Here is a 19947-nt window from a genome sequence, read left to right as displayed (position 1 = left end):
ATGGGGAATGATTGCACAAGGGGCCCAGATGAAATGTTGTCACCTGTGCAGAAGCCAAATAAGGAGTATCATGATACTATAGAAGAACTTCAGAACTTAGTTTACTCTCTGTCAGGATATCTAGCTGGACGAGAGGAAATGAGTAAATATGAATCAATGCAAACATCTGTCACAAAAACAGAAACAGAGAGTGAAGAAAAGAAAACTGAGGGTAAATCAGCTGAGATAAAAGAGGAAAAAGCTGTGGAACCAGGTATTGTGGGTTTTAAAAACACCATGAGCTCATTGCTTAACTCAATCACAAATACTAAACCAGCTTTTGAAGATACAGAATCAACAGAAACCACAGCAAAAACTCCCATCTCCAGTTCCTCCCCAGTCAGATTCTGGTATTTCCAAACTGTTCCCTTTCATACCTAAATCAACTTGTTGTCCAAATCCTGTTGCTGTTGTACCACCTGCTAATCAGGAATCTAACGTAGACAATAAGTTCTCTTTGCAGTCGCTGTTACCATTTCAGTCCCCAGAGGTCAGTCGACCAGCTAGTTCCACATCAGAGACTGATGTTTCAATCATTTCTGATTCAAGTGGCTCTTAATCTCAGGACTCCACTTCAAGTCCAACACAAACATTTGCTAGGAAGATTGAGCCCTTTTAGACTTTATGGAGAAAAATCTAGTGCTGAAACTATTTCACAACCAAATATATCTCAGGGAAATGCAGAGTATAAAGAAGAAATCCAGAAGTTTGTCTTTGAAGGTGTCTGGCACACAATCCGAGCACCAGTCCTCATTTTGGGGGATCAGGAAATGGATCAGTAGAGCTTTTACCTGACACAGAATCATCTGGTGAATTACCTGATTCCATGCCCAGAGCTGTTACGTCCAAGCTAGTAGAGAGTAAAACTGAGGCAAAGACTGTCAGTCAAACACTCGCAGAAGACACTGGATTATTTAGCCCCTTTAAAAGTCATTGAACTCACTTATATCAAACAACGCTCCTGACGATAAGCCAACTGAGGTCCCCTCATTGTTTTTTATTTTTAAGCCAGCCGACGATGTGTCTGGTACTTTTGGCAATAAATTAAAGCTCTCTTTTTTTTTTTCCTCAGATGCTTCAGTCAATATTTAGACGCCTAAACAAGAAGGTGGTATGCTGTCTGCATTTCTAAAACTGACAACAGGTGAAGATCCCAATACTCCTAGATCTGGCAGACCCCAAACTGGGGCTAAATCACCACTGTCCAGTCTTTCTGCACTGCTTGAAAGTGTTTCCAAAGGAAATACAGATACTGGCTGGTTTTCCAATCTATTTAAAGGAAGCTCAACTGTACCACCAAGACACAAAGCCTCATCAAACAGCAACTACACAAAATATTATACTGTACTGTTGCTGTGAATCCTGAAAAACCAGGCAATGTAGAAGAAGTTTCTGCAGATTTAGTTGTCTGTGTCTATCTACTGAAAATCAAAGAGAGATTAAAATAGATACACTGGACAAAGACCAAGCTGATTGAAATGAAAAGGCATCTAAACTTCAAGATAGATCAAATATCAAGCCAGACGACCAATGCCATCCAAAGACTCAGGTGCATCTAAAGATACAAAATGATTTACAGGCTCAACCAACAATCAGCAAAATGAGTCTAGTGGCGTCATATCTGTAATTTTGAGCAAACTTACTACAACTGAAGAACCAATAGCAACGGGTGAAGCTTCGCCTAGTCAGAAACCAAAACAGCTGCAACAAGGCCATCCTGGAATTAAACCTAGTCAAGGTCGCCAAAAGATTCAGAGAGCCAAACCAGTTGAAATTATGTTCTCTGAAGATGGAGGTGCAGAAAGGGATCAAAAAGTTTCAGCACAAAAAGGTGTGGTGAGAGGAGCAAACGACAGACACAGTGGGGGTGGCGTCTTCATTGACAACATATTAACCAAAACATGGAATAAAAAGTGTCCAAAATGGACATGTCCAAAATATACAGGGAATCTTGTGTCCTCGTTGTGCTGTGGGGTTTGTGTAGGTGGGGCCTCTTTGCTTCTTCTTCCAGTGGCTGCATCGCGCCTGAAGGCACTAGACATCCTGGCCCGACGGCCGTCTAACGGGTGCGGTTCTTGTCCAGACCGCGGGTCCGATAGCTCAGTTCTCTGGAGGCGCGAGAGTCCCTTTACGTCTTCCTGGACCCACAAGGACACCAGCGTGTATGCACGGGGAAGAGACCGTTCTCCCGAGGAGAGGCATGTTCGGCATTTAAACAGCGGCGTGATGAGGCTCCATTTGCATCAGTTGTGCCCCATCACACGCTGCCAGCCGTGGCTCTTCCAGTGCCCCTCCTCTCTCACACACCCACTCCTGTTGGGAGCCTGGTGAAGTGAGGCGATTAAGGCATGGGGTGACGATGATAATTAGGGTGGAGGCAGCCAACTTGTCACAAAGGTTTCTTGTCTGGATTATTTAGCAACGCCTCAGAGGAAGACACTTCATCTAAACTTCCTTCTCAAATCAAAGAACCACCAAAAAGTAGTTTTAATAGTGGTGCAGGTATGCTTTCTGGAATTTTTAAATCCAGAGCTAATGGAACTGACACTTTGACAAAAAGGGAGAACCCAGAAAAGGGCTTCCTTGATCGACTAATGTCTAAACAGAGTAAAGAAGAGTCCACTACTTCAGTTAGCACCGGGAGATCAAAATCTAACAAAGTAGTTAGTGAAGTTTCCCAACTACCCGCTAACCTGCATCCTGCAGTGAAGTCCACCCAACAGTATATGGAGGAGATCCATAGACTGTTATATGGCCACCTATTAATTATGGCTACCAAGATCTATTGTATACATTTGCTGTACATGGTGTGATTCCCTCAGAACTCTATGAACATCATTGTCTCATTGAAGGTCTTCTTTGGCAGCAAATGAATGATTATGCTTTATTGGAGTCCCTAGCAACACAAGTTTCAAACGGTTATTCTGTAAATCAAGTGGAAGTGCCATTACCCTCTGAACCGGTTTTAGGATAATGGTGGAACTTGAAAAACATAGGTCCTAGTCAGTTCCATATACCTTCACATCCTTAGCAGGATGTTGTCAACCTACCATTTCAAAGTTTCTTCCACTAGAAAATGAAGACGATGAGTGGCACAAACAAGAATCCCTGAGGGAGGCTGTGACAATTTGGCTTCAATGATAAAAGAAGCAAAAAGACTTGGATTGAGAAAACCACTACTATTAACCTCTCAACAGTTGTACCAGCAAAAAATATTCATACCAGTCAATGTCAGACTTAAGACTAAATGGCAAAACTGCCTAAAAAATGAAACCCACATTTAGATTTGAAAGTTAATTCAAGATTCTTCAGACGACTCACTGAAAAAAATGGGCCATTGGATTTGACTCCTGGTGCAGTCCTCAGTAGCACTGTAGCTGCCAGTGAAGCTAGAGAAGGATGGCATATACTTTGAAGATTCTGAGTGGTACCAGCAGTGGCTGTCCTTGTTGGAGCAGGGAATGTGGTGGCTGTCTGAGGCAGGAGATTGTGGGTATTACATTTACATGGATGAAGAATATATAAACACTCTTTTGACTGATAGGGCTGGGAAGCACCTTAATGGATTTGCAACCCCGGCGGAGAGCCACGTTTTAGAACAAATAACTGAAAATATTTCAAGTATTCTTTATGATAAGAACAAACCCAAGATGACGCTCTGTGGTTTTAAAATAGATGAAATTCTGTTGATACCAGGAAAAATCAGACTCGCAGCTCCTAAATGCACCTTTTTCATCAGCACTTCAAAAAGGAGACAGGATTATGAATATAAATATTGAGCGGTTCTCCCAAATTTTCAGACAGAGAAATCTGTTGGCTTCAGCTTGTACAAACTCAAAAAAGTAAAAATGGGTTCACAAGAGCCAAGTATAATTTCTACAGAGAAGCAACTTCAGCTGACTTCTGAAGCGGCTGAATTCTTTAAAAAAGCAAAGAACCCATGTAATGAACGACCATACTGGATAAATCAGGGCATTAAATACCTTTTTCCTGAAGTATCTGTGCATCAGTTCTCTTCTCCAATTAGTTTTACTTCATTGGTGGACTTAATAGAGCATCCCTCAACTCAAAGTAAGCTAAATTTCTGTTCTGTTTTTTCACCAACTGAAAACTTTATTGAAAGAACATCTACTGCACCACAAATCTACTTGTGGTGTAATTGCAGCACCACTTCTACAAAACCTTCTGATCTACTGAATGCCAATGGAAAGCCACCTACAGCAACTGGGTCACTTCCTGTAAAACCAGCAAATTCAACAAACAGGATGGGTTTACACAGCAGAGTGCAACAACTACACTGCAAGTATTACATACTCCACCAACCTCATTTAAGCTTTCTGCTGCATCTCAGAAACAAAAAATGGAGAAAGAAAGCATCTAATGATCTATTGATGTCTCTAAGACTGAAGTAGTTCCCATGAAGCCACAACCTTCCAGTGTGATGTCAAATCAAAGACTATCATTTCCACCACCACAGAATTGACTTTTTAACAAGCATCAGATGGCAGTTTTTTTAGGATACATATTCAGATATGTTCTGACAGTGTCCTGGTGGATTCACCCTTAAAGGTAGTGTTCAAGTCGGCCTCAACATCAGTTCAACTTGATCGGCTCAAGGGAGGCCCATTTAAGCAAAGTTCTAAACCCAGCCAAGTACCAGCTTCCATACCTCGGGCACCATCACCTTATACAAATCCTGAAATAAAGACATCACAAGTGTCAAGCCCAGCATTGCACATGCTTGCTCAAAATAAACAAATTGGCCTCATAAGGCAGACTTCATTTGCTAGTGAATCCATGAGAATGAGTCATGTGACTGGACAGTCGTATAATGAGAGCACTGCTCCAGCTAATTCGGTCAAAGCAACGTGACTTTTTTTGACTTTAAAGACAGCCAATAAGCATATGGAGACAATGCTCACTAAGACTTTAGTAACTGAAGCATTATCCATTTTAAGAAGCAGGCGGACCTTAGTCACAGAAATTAATACATATTATATCGGTTTGCCTTTGCTTGTAGAGCCATCAGCACCAGAGGTAAATCTTATTCTACAAAGGCATCAATCATTACCCAAGCTCGTATGTAGTGAATCCAGGTCTTTCCATGAACGTCCTTTTTACACAGCCAAATTCATACAGTATTTGCAACAGAACTGCAAGTTTTCCGGCTCGATTGGCCGGCCCTGGCCCGCTTGGAAGAGGTGGGCAAGGGCACGGTTCAGTTGGACTCTGGCGCGGTTCGCATGCAGTGTGAGCGCTAACCATGCCGGAGCACGGAAAAGGGCGCGTTGGTTTGCAAAACCAACATGGCAGGGAAAGGGTCGCTTTGGTCTACGGCAGAGGTGCAAAACGCAAAAAAAACAAAAACTGCAAAGTCCTTGCTGCACTTCAGCTGGTACCTTGCAAACATCCTCATACGAGCAGCACGATTACGTGAAAATTTTCTGAAAACCCTATATGTGAGTGCAGGCCAGAGGGGGAGTGGGGAGTGGGGACAATCGTACTCGGGCCCGGTTCATGGCAACCGTGCCTAGTGTGAGTACACCCTAACAGTCCTAAAGACTTTTGTACTGAAGAAGGTACCATGACAGTTGAACCTGATACAACACAAAAAGATTGCATTATATTGACAAGACTCCCATGGAAAGCCTTTATGGTTCTCTAGACAATTTAGCTATCGAAGATATGGAATCTCAAGAAACTGACAGTCAGAGCATAAAAATGAGCCTCCCTTATATAATGGCATCCCCAGAGGCTCTAACAGTACCAGTGCCTCTGACTGAGGATCAGTCTAAAAATGCAGAAACTTCAATGGTTGACAAAATATATGAGGAACAAACTAAAAATGAGCACCTTAAAAATGAGGAACTGGACATGGAAGATAACAAAGAAACTGTAGCCTTTGGTCCAGAGAACACAGACTTTGACAAAGATTTAAACCAATATGTGCTTGAAAGTTCAACCGAACAAGAGAGAGTTTTTGAGCCTTGTTTGCTTGAGAAACCATCAGAGGTCTCATTAAAATCTTAGAAAATTGTAGAGCCTGAAAAATCATCTGAATCACAAGACACAGTGCAGAAAAACATGGAATCCGAAGATTGTGTGGAACTGGAAAACTCTCAGGAAACTAACAAAACTCTGGATGCTAAGAACCCCACTGAAAATGTGAAAACTCTCTGAATCCAAACGGATTAAAAATATCTGACAGACAGCAAGCAGACCTTATTGAAAAAACAGATGAAATCAAAATGTCAGAAGAAAACCATCTTTAGATCCTCAGTCAATTTCTTCTGTTCAGCCGCAGCAACAGCCCAAACAAGACATTATTGTACCTCATCCAGGAATAGTGGGTTTTCCTTCTCAGCCAAGACCAAGAATGGCAGGACCTTTTTTCCACCCAGACCTGGAATGCCTGAACCAAGAGGACCTATACCTGTCATTTCCAATCAGCCAAGACCAAGAATGCCTGAGTCTCAAAGATCTTTAGAGCCTGCTGCATTTTCTGAGTTTATGTCAGTGTTTTCTGGCCCAAGTGCTTCTAGCAAGCCAGCAACCTCTAGTTTTTTCTCAGTGCCACAGACCTCTTTCTTCAAGTCATCGCCACCTTCTGCTCCAGCACAACCACAATAGCAGAAGAGCTAATTTTTTTAGTCTTTCAACCAGCCTGCCAACGGACTCTCTCACAGGTGATCAACCAAGCTGCCAGAGAAATTGGTTACTAAAAGTCATGATGGAACACAAGTCTCTTGAGCAAATTAACCTCATTGCTAATAAGTCAAGTGCAGTCTCTGAACCTGATTCAGCTGTGGAAGGTACTGAATTCATAAATGAAGAAGAACTGAAGGAAGGTGATTAGGAGTAATTGATGCTTGTTGAAAAGCAAGAGGTCAAATCTTGAGATGAAACAAAAGATGAAAGCAAGGAAATCAATGAGACGTCTAAAACTATTAACACACAGATATCTGAATCAGGTTTACCCTCAAAGGGACCACCATGTGACAAAGAAACCCCACCGTCTACACCCAAAATAGTAGTTGCAGATAAACTGCCACCCTCACCACCTTCTAAAGCTATCTTTGCTTTACCTGTTTTTTCAACATGGTTTGATGTCTGGTACAGCATAGACAGCCAAACCTTTCAGCTCTTTGTTTGGCTTTTCCACTCCTGCCCCTTCAGTCAGCACCAACCCTTCACATCCACAAGCAGAGAGCAGTGGTCTGCTTTCCGGTTTCAAAGGTTTGTCTATGGGTCTCTTCCAAGTAGAGAAGTGGCTTTTGCAAAGGAAGAGGCAATGTCATCGATGTTTGGAAGAAAAATTGGCTTTCCATGGCAAAGTTGACTCCCTCAAACTTTGAGGCCTCAAAGACTTGAAGAAAATGGTGAACCTGAGGCTAATAAATTGTCACCTGCATCAGATGTCACAGGAAGTGCAGAGCCCAGTGTTAAAGAAGGTCCAAGTGAGAACTCTTCACATAAGCAGCCATGTTTTGACACAAGTCCAGAGACTCTTGACAGCACTTACACAAGGGGCTTCCTGTCTGGAAGTAGAACATTTGACAAATCCCAAATTTCCCAAGATTGCATTGATAAGGACAAGGACCCTCCTGAAACAGATTCCAGTGCAGAAAAGCCATCAGAGAGCCTCCAACAGCAAACCTTTGATAAAAGGCTAGTAAAATAAATAGTAGTAGAATAAATGGCTTTTCTTAGGCCATTTATTATGGTTTGTTGTGAACATTACCCTCCATCTTTCCAAGATAGATTAATTTCTTTATTAATTTAATTTAATATTAATTTATGCATCCCTGTTATTAATCATTTTATTTATTTGTTTTACAGTCTGTCAAGACAATGCATAAACTGAATAAATTATTAACCCTTTAAACTGTTCTTAGATTTTAAATATAAGTGTTCACTGCTACTGATTAATTATATATTTTTGATATATATTTATCTTTTTCTTATCTAGTACTCTACTAAACTGAAATGAGCACTGTCCCCAGTATGTTATTCAATTTCCCTAAGATTCTTCATACTGCATAAGAACTTTATTGACTTGTTACCCAAACACTTTTTTTTAGACCGAAATTGAGTCCAATGTTTAATCTGTGTTGGAAGTGACAATTTTTTTTTTTAAATCAGTTTCTTGAAAAAATTCCACATTGAGCCAGTCAGTCTTAAGATTGTGCAGTTCTCTTAGAATTTGTTTGATAATTGCATCTTTTTGTTCCTCACCAGCCCGGTGGACAGTTCTCGATTTGGGTCTTCTGGTAACCTTAGCCAAGCCAGTTCCCAGTTCAGCTCTGAGCCAGAAGAGGAAGAACAAAACTATTCAGATGCTCAGATCAGACCTTCTGTGGAAGGTCCACCTCTTCCAGTCTTAGATGACACAGAAAAAGGGGAAAGAGAGATATTATCAAATGTGGAGGAAGAAGTACAGGAAGAGAGCATTCCCACGCCTGTTGTTGATCAAGGGAGGAAGCCAGAGAGGCAACACAGGTAAGTGTTGCACATTTGATAGATGTGAAAAGAGGGTGGGTAAAATAAAGACTATGGGATGCAATCATATTAAACCTAAACACTAAGCTAGTATATAAATAAATGTAAAAGTACAACACTTGAAAAGGTGTACAGTTTGACCTTGATTGTAACTGTATTGAAACTTTATAATAAATAATCATTGTTTAATTGTATCAGAATCATGTTATAAATGTTGGTTTCAGATCTGCATTTAATGTAAATACAATATTTAAATTTGAGTTTTTTTTCCTTTAGTTCATGTCTTTTAGCTTTGAGACCATCTGTATGCTAGTATACTTCTAAGGTGACAAATTGTATGTAAAGGTATAATATACTTTTTGAGGAAATAAACCAAAAGTATAGTTAAAGTGAATGATTTTAGCCACTTGGTATTGTCATTTAATTGTCTTTTTTCAGTTTTTATGAGGATGGACCACCTCCTTTCTCTCCTTCCCGCCTGCGCTGGTTGAAGGCCATCAATAAAGTCAGAGTGAAGCTGCATGAGGTAGGAGGGAGAGATCAAACATCTCTCACCTTTTTAAAACTGTTATAAAATACATTATTCTTCCTCTTCCTCGTCATTTCACTCGTTTGCTCTCTTGATATTTATCTTCCTAGCTCTTTGCCCTTTTGTTGTTTGGCTGATTGAGATTCACATGACAAATTCAGTCACAGGCTGCCACTGGGAATGAAAATATATTTAATATTAATATTTCAGTTATTAACGATTCTATTTGAATGGCCTGTATTTATAGGATAACTTTTTAGTTTTATTTAATTTTTTTATTATTTGTTTGCATGTACTGTTTTGTATGTAAAATAAGTGTTTCCTTTTTTTCAGCGCTTTGCTTTTGAGCGATCATGTTTGTGTTGTGAATTTGTGAATTTGTTTTGTTTTCAGTTTCCCCTCAGTAACCCCATTATAAAAAAATTGTCTATAAGAGACCCATTTAAAAGGTCTTTAAAAATCTCCAATGGGTTCCAGTAGTGTGGTGTTCTAATAAATATGTCCTAAAAAAAATGCCTCAGTTTCAAAATCTCTTTTTTTTATGGTTTAACATAGTCCGTGCAGAGGTTGTCATATAGAATTAGCGTTGTGACCTTGACTGGTCTTTAGAAACTAAATGTCAGAATTGTACCTCAAATTCTTCAAAAGCTGGAAAAACTTTGAGTTCGTATCGCAATGCATAGACAGTCCACCAATCTAAATGATTGTAAAATCAGAAAAGGATGTTACAAGACAGTAACAGGGAAAGTTTTGTGTAGAAAATCTGTCTAGTTACATCACAATTTTTCTGCTGACTGCTTAAATAGTACCATCAGCACTTAATATTTGGAGAATATATGAACCATTTCATTATTAATTTATCTGAGGTGAAGAGGGTGTTCCTTTAACATGTAATACTGTATTTTTACATTATGTTCATTAAGTACTTCAGACAAGTGTAAAAAAAAGACATACAAGACAGATAATGATTATATATATCTTTACATATTCCAAAGTGCTCATTATTTCTTTGTTTAAAATAGCGAGAAATAATTTGCCATGGCAACTAAGTGACATTACTGTGGAAACACAACCTTGATTGTTTCATGTGGAGCAGCCCTTGGGCGCCTTTTTTATGCATATTTCATTTAGTTTGATTCGATCCAGACAAAACCATTGATCACACTACATTTCTCTTTTTTTTAAAAAAACATTAACTGCTAGTTCAAACTGCTGTCAGATGTCTTGGGAATAAGTCAAACCCATTTTTAACTAAGCTTAGCCATAGTGTTTTATTCATGTGGAAGATTTCATACAGTAATGAGGAAGTGAATTAAAATTGTCCTTTTTAAATAATTTGAAAGATGTCATTATGTTTTCAACACATTTCCCTAAGTTTTCATATTGATTGATTTTTTTTTTTTTTTCAGAAGGTAGTAGTCTGATTATTTTCTTTGCGGTGACCTAGTAGAACAAAAGAGACTGGCAATAAAATTAGCTTGTCTTAAGCTTGAATAATGAACAGGTGTTTCCAAAGAAAACTGCTGTAAACTGATTGCATGGTTGCATGGCCTTTTTGCTCACTTGAAGGGGTACTGTGGGAAGGAAATTCTACTTGAAGGGTTGTTTCACAAGGAGTTAAAGGGTTAGTTCACCCATAAAGAAAAATTATGTCATTAATAACTCACCCTCATGTCATTCCAAATCCGTGAGACCTCCGTTCATCTTCAGAACACAGTTTAAGATATTTTAGTTTGAGTCCGAGTGCTTTCTGTCCCTCCATTGAAGCTGTGTGCACGGGATAATGTCCATGTCCAGAAAGGTAATAAAAACATCTTCAAAGTAATCCATGTGACATCAGAGGATCAGTTAGAATTTGTTGAAGCATCGAAAATACATTTTGGTCCAAAAATAACAAAAACGATGGCTTTATTCAGCATTGTCTTCTCTTTCGGGTCAGTTGTGAGATTTCAAAACACTACAGTTTAGTGATATCCAGTTCGCGAACAAATCACTCGCTGTAACCGGATCTTCTTGAACCAAATTGAACTGAATCGTTTTAAACTGTTCGCGTCTCCAATACGCATTAATCCACAAATACAGTACTCAAACATTACACTGACTGAACTACTGTAAAGAGAGAACTAAAGATAAACACCGAGCCGAGCCAAATAACCAACAAAAGATTGCCTCGTTCTTGAGTCAAGATCCGGTTGCATCGGTTTTCGGATCACCAGTAGTTCTTTCGGACAGTTCGATTCAATAAACCGGTTGAAGAAAACGGTTCACCAGTTCTTTTGCGCTCTATGTAATGGTGTCCTTGCCCTTGATTCAAGCCTTCGGTTTACCCGCGCTCATAACACTAGCACAGAATCAGTTCAGAAATCAATCACCAAAAGAACCAGTGCTTCACGATGAATCACGAATGCGCAGTATCATCAGCTAATCGGTTCTCCAATCGGACGCGTCTGACAGAAACGGTTCTTGACTCGAGAACAAGTAGCGATAGTTATAGTTTTTATCTGTAATCGAAACCAGTAATTTTATGTGCTAAATACTGTAATGTTTTCTCAAACGCAGCGTTAAACCCTCCACCAATGTTGTCTCTCATTGTGCCAGTGGTCTGCTGGTGCCTGTTCATGTGTTTTGGAGGAGGCATAACTTTGGAGAGTGATTTGCAGGGAGGATGGGATCTTATGCTTTCAAAGATGGGTTCTCCAAAATCACCTACTCTACCTTTAAAGGAAGAAATTTTGCCATTTATAAACATGTGATCTTGTGTGCCATGTTCTTAAGATTATTTTTGAAACCTGATGTATTTTATTCTTTGTGTATTTTGTGTATTTGTTTGTTTACAAGCAACACATGAGATTAATAAAGAGGTTGGTTAAGACAGCTTTTATTTTTTTGTTTTTGACATGTTATATCTGACAATGTGTGAGACTCAAATAAAGTAGCAGGCTTTTTTATTTATTTAAAGCATTTCTGACTCGAAAACGTTTAAAATGAGTGTTCTTTTTATATATATGACTATATAAGAGGACAGGGGTTGGGTAGATTGATGAGAGCTGAAAGCTGATGGGATCAGATCTGTCCTACAGGATTAAAACTGAATTTGAACAGTGGAATGATAAAGACTTATTTGCACAAAGCGTCTGTCCGTTTGTTAGCTCTTGTAGTGTAAATTTCACATTTGTTCTTAACACACTTTAGAAATGGCAAGGCGTCTACTAACAGTACATATACGTGCTTTTCTCTTTGGATTTGAAGTTGATGGGTTTTTTCTTACATGATGAATGACTTTGTTCTAGTGGCTTATTCAATATACACAAGAATGATCATTTTGACATTATTCTGCTTTGTTTTTTATTCCTGAAATTTAATACATGTTAAAGGCTTTTTTGCAGTTTTTGCTAATGCATTGTTCAGTAAAGCAGGATGATTTTGAGTCATCTGTCCCAGTGATGACATTTTGCTAAGCATCACTGATATTTTAATACAAGTTTAACAGAAGAATGACCTAACTGATGCACTGCACTGAGGTTCTTTTAAACTTTTTCTTATATGCAGAACATAAAGCATATAGAACACAGGTCTGTTTATGTAGGCCAGTTTTTCCTTTTTTCTTTGTGAAATTGAGGACAGAATATATTTATTTATATTCCAGACCGAACGGACATTAATATCCTTCAGACTTCAAATCACTTTGCCCATTACAATAGTCATCCTCAGAGCTGTAAAACCCTAGAGAGATGGAAGGGAGAAGATGTGTCAAAGCAAATCAGAGCGATTGGGAGGGGGAGATAGAGGCTGAGCGGAAGAGAGAGAGAGAGAGAGAGCAAGAAAGGCAGGGGGAGAGAGAATGGAGCGAATGAATTGGATAAGGAAGAGTTTCTGACTCTTGAGTAGTGAGTATGCACAGAATACTAACAGGAAGGAATCAAAGGCCTGTAGGATGACATTGGCTGAAAGTCACCAAAGAAATTCACCCCTCCCAGTTGCACCTTAGCTTCCTTTTCCTGCTGATTTCCCTACAGCGTCCACAGAACCTGTGATAACACTGTGACAGTCTTTACTTCTCCAATGTTGTCTCCCTAATCAGAAGATCAAAGAGAAAATGCCTAGAGGGAGTGTAGATGTGAAGCGGTGAATGGTACGCCATCCAGTAGCTTGTGTATTCTGTTGATGGAGCATCGATCAGACAGTACAGAACATTGTGAGAGAGTTTTATATATATATATATATATATATATATATATATATATATATATATATATTGTGTGTGTATTTTATATATATATATATATATATACACAAACACACAATATAAGGGATAAAGGGATCATGTTTATACAATCAGCCAATTTCAGTTAAATAAACAAATTCAGGCTTATAAAAGATCCCTCTGCCTCATGTTGGGCTCCTGGTCTCCTGGTCTCTTGCTATTTTGTGATGATAAACTTAAGAATATAGTAGTTCTCAATTATGGGTCCAAGGTCCACTAGGGGGCCTTAATAATCTTCCAAAATGTCTTCAAAATAATTTTACAATTCATATTTGTTATGATTGCTAGATGTGCACAAAATATCCAAGTAAAATATTTAAAGAGACTCTAGAGAGAAGAAAATCTTAAACTTTCCATGCACCCAAGTTCTCACTTTTACAGTTTTCCTCATTGCAGTGTGCAGACTTGCTTAAACAAAACTGGCAGATTTTTATTAAGTACGCTCAAGAATTGTCAGCAGATCTATTTATAATGCCAAAATCTGTGTTTTTATTTTTATTTTTTAACCTTTAAGAGATATTTACTCATGTTTCCATTTTCTGCCAAAAATTAAACGAAAACATGATGCAACTCAACTAGCACTTTGGACACAGCGACATGATGATGTCAGAGTCAGAGGAAAAAAAGTAGGAAAGATATGGAGTGTGTACAAGCCTCCGCAAGGGGGAGGAAAAGAGAGAGAAACAGATGGATGGAGATGTGAGGAGTGAATAAGGCAGAAGTGTGAGGAAGAGAGGGAGAGGGAGAGGGAGGAGGAGAATGGGTGAAAGTGTGTGAACACTCACACACAGCTGAGGGTGGATGTGTTCCTAGCAACAAGCCAGAGAAGTGTAGGAGGAAGAGACTGGAGAAACATAGAGGAGTGGAACACTGACACTAATGTGTGTGAAGGAGCAAGAATAAGAATTACTCATGTATTTGAATGAATTCTAGTTTGTCAGTAATTGAAATGAGAAGATGGTATTGAGGAGCGTACCAGGACTATAAAAACGTATTTAACTTTGGGTATAATAGAGAACACAATCAACTTATTATTTTTTTTTAAGTGAATTTATTGGATTACTGTGGGAGCTGCTTTTTATGGACTTTTTACTTTGGAACCAGAATGTGGGGGTCTCTTTCTAATCCCGCTCTATCGGAAGTCAGAAATTTGCACAAAGTTGTTTGTATGCATATTTGGTGTAACTGATCTGTGCACCTTCAATGTGGTAAGCTAGTTGTTTTTTCTTGAAATATTAAATATTTCTTAGTAATATCTATATCAAATTTAGAGAATATATCTTACTGCAAGATTTTAGAAAAGGTTTTGGTTCAATTTCTGGCAATATTTAAAAATAATTATTGTTTATAAAAAAATAATAATAATTTAATTGTATGTATATTCCAATTGTATGCATATTTTATCGTTTAAAAATTAAATTGGTCTCTTTCCTTCATTTATTGAGATGGATATAGTCTTTTCACCAAGTACTCTATTTAATGTATATAGTATATTGCAATATAAACATACATGTATGTTTATGGAATAATATAATTATTTGAATACTTTCCTCTCTTATCTAAGGTGTCATGCATCTATTGATGTGATAAGTTTGAGTGTAACTGTGTTGCTTAGAGGGACTTATTTAGTGCATGACGAGTAATATATTGGAGCTGGCTGGCTGACTCACTTTCATTTTTGTCTTGTTATTTAGTTGCAGTGAAGTCAACAGGTTGCTGTTCCGGCAATATGTTTGCATTTCATTTTGTATGTGTGGCAGTTTTAAAGGGGTCATATGATGATATTTTAAAGGTCATTATTTGGTGTATTTGGTGTAACAGAACATGATGATGTGCTTTAATGTTCAAGAAACACATTATTTTTCAAATACTGTACATTTTTGTAGTTCCTCTATGCCCCGCCTCTCAATGTCGTCGTTTCCAATAAGCACAGTCTGCTCTGATTGGCCAGCTGACCCAGTGCATTGTGATTGGCCGAACACCTCAAGCACGTGTCGGAAATGTAATGCCCCTTTCCATAATCGTGAGCTTCAGCTTTCAACATAAATGTAAAGACAGTAAAATGATGTCCTTAGTTTTACCATCAGTTCAAGTTTGAAAGGGGAACAGAGTCGCATGACAGACACAGTAATGATGCTTTTATGTATTTTTATGTTTTTGAAGTACACAAGTCGCTATTAAGAAGTGTGAGACTCCACTGTGGCACACACACGACGCGATACTCTGCACGGCGCAAAACTCCTCATTTGAACAGTCAATAACAAATACTTAAAGGGTTAGTTCACCCAAAAATAGAAATTAGCTTGTGTTTTACTCACCCTCGAGGCATCCTAGGTGTATATGACTTTCTTCGTTCAGACAAATCCGGTCGGAGTTATATTAAAAATTGTCCTGGCTATTCCAAGTTTTATCATTGCAGTCAGTGAGTGTTGCATTTGAACAGACCACAAATCGTCAAAAAAAAGCGCGCAGTCATAATAAAACGTGCCTCAAATTGCTCCGTGGTGTGAATAAAGGCCTCCATTAGAGAATGCATGCATTTTTGTAAGAAAAATATCCATATTTCAAACGTAATAAACACTTTTCTCACACTTCAGGTATCTGTCATACATGGAAGCCGTTCTGGCAGATGACATGGTACATCAGCGTTGCATAATTAGTAAGAAATGCGGAGAGAGAACGAAACAATATGCCAGTCAAGAATTAGAAGTACAAACCGAGGACTTGCAAAAAAAAATGTTGGAGGATTTCAGTATAAACCAAGAAAAGACTGGTTTACTTTTGTTAAAATAAGGAAACTCTACTTCCTTTGCTTCTATAATAAACTTTCGAGCCTAGTTTATCTCAGGGGCATGTGCACTGCACATTCTTGCTCAGCCATATGCCAGAACCGCTTCCATGTATGACAGATAATTGTAGTGTTTTTTTTTTTTTTTACAAAAATGCATGCATTTATTAAAGAAGGCCTTTATTAACCCCCCAGAGCCATGTGAGGCACATTTTATTATGAATGCATGTACTTGATTTGACAACTTTTAGACTGTCCCACTGACTGCAATGACACAGCTTGGACTAGCCAGGACAATGTTTTATAAAACTCCTAATGGAAGTTACGTCTGAAAGAAGAAAGTCATATACATATGATGACTCAAGGGTGGGTAAAACACAGTCTAATTTAAATTTTTGGATGAACAAACACTTTAAACTATTTAGAAAACATACTTACAGTAGCTGATTCAGAATAAGCGCCAGATTTTCATACCAAAGTCGGAATTGACCCATTTTTTTTTTTAGAAATAGCATTTGCACAGCCAGCCTTGTAGGATACTTTCCTACATTAACAAAACTCATCCATAAAATGCGTTGCACAAATTTGAACTTCTGGGTTGTGCTGTTCTGTTGTAAATAAATCTTAACCAATGATTCCTCATTGTAACTACTCTCAGAAGGCCAAATTTTGCTTTTGCACAGAAACACACAGTGTCTCCTTCACATGGCTGCATCAACACTACTGCTGTTCCTGAAACCATGTCGTCTATCTTTGCGTGAATGCTTGGGCGGCATTACGTAAATATTTCCACATCTTGACGTAGACATGTGGTGGTGCATTTGAATGAGGCATTTTAGCCCGGTCTGGATCAGCCTTCTCTTTTAGAAAGAATAAATCATTTTGTGGGAGACTTTGAGCTTTGTAACTCTGCAGATCTTATACATGCACAAATAGCTACATAACACACTAATGAAAAGGAAAAAATTGATATCGCATCATACAAACCCTTTAATATTTACTTGCAGAAAAGTAGCCATGTTAAATTCAGAGGTCATGTTTTATGTATTGATCAACAAGCTCTTCAATCTTGACCTTGTATGCAGCTTCCTGAATGAGCTTTTTTGTGAATACACTAAGTAGCCATGACATTGGAAGGCCGAATACACAAAAAATGGATAATGGTGCCTGTGGCTGAATTTGTAAGTGAGTTCAGCATGACCTGTGTGGCAGGCAGCCAGAATAAGACCTTGTAAACATTGTTAACAACACTGCTGCTTAACATCACGGAGATTGATTTTGCCAGAAAGGAGAGATAATATTTTACTGTCACTTTTAAATACACACACATGAACACAAATTATCCCCATGATTCCAGACTGCTAGCATTCCTGACTCTAAATCTCATTTGGAATTGTCTTTTGATAAAGAGCAGGCAAAAGCACGCACATCGAGCTCAACTTGGTGCTCTACTAAGAAACAAGTTGAACATTTTTTTAAATGTAAATTCAGCAACACCAAAGCTTTAAAAATATCAAAAATGTATTTTAAAAACTGTCGCATTGCGTGCGACACACACTATGCAACACTTTTTTTTAATATATATATACATTTTTTATATTTTTGGAGCTTTGGCATTTAAAAAATATTCCCCTTAGAGTTGTCTTTTGATGGCATGATCATGAAACTGTTTGACATGTAATGCATCCAATCACAAAATGTATTTTTTTCATTCTGGAAATTTCATATAGCAATCTGATCAGATCAGAGCTTTCAGTTTTGTGCGCCATTTTTGTGCGTTAAGTGTCAGACAGTCTGTAAACAGTTATTGAACAACACTTGGTGTGCCATCTAAGGCATCTAATTTCCTAAGATCAACATCCCCTACTCAAGTCACTTCCTGTCCACACTTTAGTTTCTTGTTAAAAAACAAAACAAAAACAAAAACAGCATCTCTGTATTCAATATTCTTCTCCTCCATCCAACATGTTGTTGGATGTTATTTAAAAAGTAATTTTCTCTTTGATATTCTTTGCTTTAAATGCTTGAAGGAACATTGGACAGTAATATGATAAATTGATCTGATAATATATAGCTGATCTGCTTAGAACATTGTTTAGATTGTAAGCCATTACTTTTGCTTTGTTTCAATGTCTGGTCATTCCACCTGACTGTCTGGATGAAATGATTGTGAAAAAAGTGAATGGGTGATGGGATACTGTGAGAGAAAGAGCAATAGATTAAGACATCAATTTTAATTTCAGTTTTAAACATTCAACAGGGAACTTAAAAAAAAATCCGACACAGATTTGAATCTTCTATGTGTGTGCTATGGACAGCATGTCTTTATAAGTAGCAAGGTCACAATGTCTGGTAGTGACAGCAAAGACACGTGTTTGGACAGAATCTAACGCTCAGTGAAAGGGAATATTAATTAAAAGCCCTGGCTTTCATCACATTGTGCTCTATAACTACAAACAATTACTCTGCTTGTAATACAGTACTGTACATGAAAGATATGAGAAGTGGTGTGCAAAGTTGTGAGCTCTGAAGTAGTCATTGGCAATTAAATTTCCAATTAATCTTTGTTGCTGTTTTATAAACCGATCTTTAACCCTCTATTGCATGATTTCCGTAACAAGAATTTTCTTTAGTTTGGCAATAAAATGGTTAATATGTGTTGATGACCATCATCAGTTGTATTTATTTATTCATGGTGCACCATGCACGTTTTGGCTTTTTGGTATGTAATGAAATTTGCTAAATGTTTGTTGCTTAGTTGAAGATACATTGTTATTTTTTATTTTGGTAATAAGTTCTTATGCAAGAAAAGGGGAACAAGTATTAAAATTTAAACACTGGAATTGAATTTTTTCCCCTTATAATATCTGCAATAGAAATTTAAGAATAGTAATGTGTTCCATCTTCCGGACAACTGTAGGGTTGGGTGAAATGACATTGAAATGATTTTAGCTGCCCCCAGTGAAATTTTCCTCAAGCACTTCGTGTCACAGACGTCTCACTCATTTTCTTTTTTAGCTTAATGTGTCAATGCCTCACTGAGGTAAATGTACTCCACACTTAAATGTTGGTGTTGCCTGTTTACCCTTTGCTTTCTCCTCCCGGCATCCCCTATGTTCTGTTTGTTCTGTTTCTTTGTCTTACACATTTTTAGCTAGACAGAAAATTCATGCATTGAAGATTCGGGCAAAGCACATACATGCAGAATGGTCTCATTTGGCTATAGAAAACTCACATCTTGTTGTTGCTGGTTAGAAAAGTGTGAGTGTACGAACTAGACAGAAGGACTAAAGGTATGCATCACATATGAGTGATATAACCCTTCTGCCTCAACTCACACTCTTACAGTAACACCACTCTCACACACTCTCAGCCTTACCGGCCAGTCTAACACCACCTCAGAGAGACATACTGGACTGTGTACTTATTTGTGAGACATTGCGAAATTATGCAGTTTGTGTCTTATCAAAATAATATGCAGCATGCAGAGTCAGAACAGGGGTGTCAAAACAAACAGAATAAGTGAATCTCTCTTGAGTTATACCCGCTAACCTCCATGACTCATTTTACAATTCCTAAGGTAAAGAGAAACACAGAGGGGGAAAAAAGAACAGGAGAGTTTTATGCAGGTAATTCCCATCTTTATATAGAGATATCTATCTATATACTGAGAAGCTGGCTACAGGTATAGCACATGGTTTCCATAGTTACTGTTCCAGTATCCCATGATTTTGTACTAACGTGACATTTTCAATGCTTAATTAACTCTCCACAAGGAGTCGATGAGCCTCTTCAGCTCTTCTAAAAATCCAGTTATTTTTATATACT

General features: G+C 38.1%; 1 protein-coding gene across 2 annotated transcripts in view; it reads left to right on the top strand.

The window, feature by feature from the left end:
- LOC128013133 (protein unc-13 homolog B) overlaps positions 1–19947 on the top strand; it is an 83805-nt gene that overhangs the window by 27644 nt on the left and 36214 nt on the right. Inside the window, exons 10-11 of one of the 2 annotated variants that reach the window (XM_052595862.1) lie at positions 8278–8538; positions 8977–9064. In XM_052595862.1, coding sequence (XP_052451822.1) covers positions 8278–8538; positions 8977–9064 — 349 coding nt within the window. Of the gene's footprint in view, positions 1–8277; positions 8539–8976; positions 9065–14137; positions 14540–19947 lie in introns of those variants that run through there. The other variant, XM_052595852.1, reaches the window with a different exon arrangement.

Source organism: Carassius gibelio, chromosome A5 (assembly GCF_023724105.1).
Source record: "Carassius gibelio isolate Cgi1373 ecotype wild population from Czech Republic chromosome A5, carGib1.2-hapl.c, whole genome shotgun sequence".
In the NCBI taxonomy this organism is placed as follows: Eukaryota; Metazoa; Chordata; class Actinopteri; order Cypriniformes; family Cyprinidae; genus Carassius; species Carassius gibelio.
The sequence above is the reverse complement of the archived record's forward strand: the minus strand, read 5'-3'. Positions and strand labels throughout refer to the sequence as shown.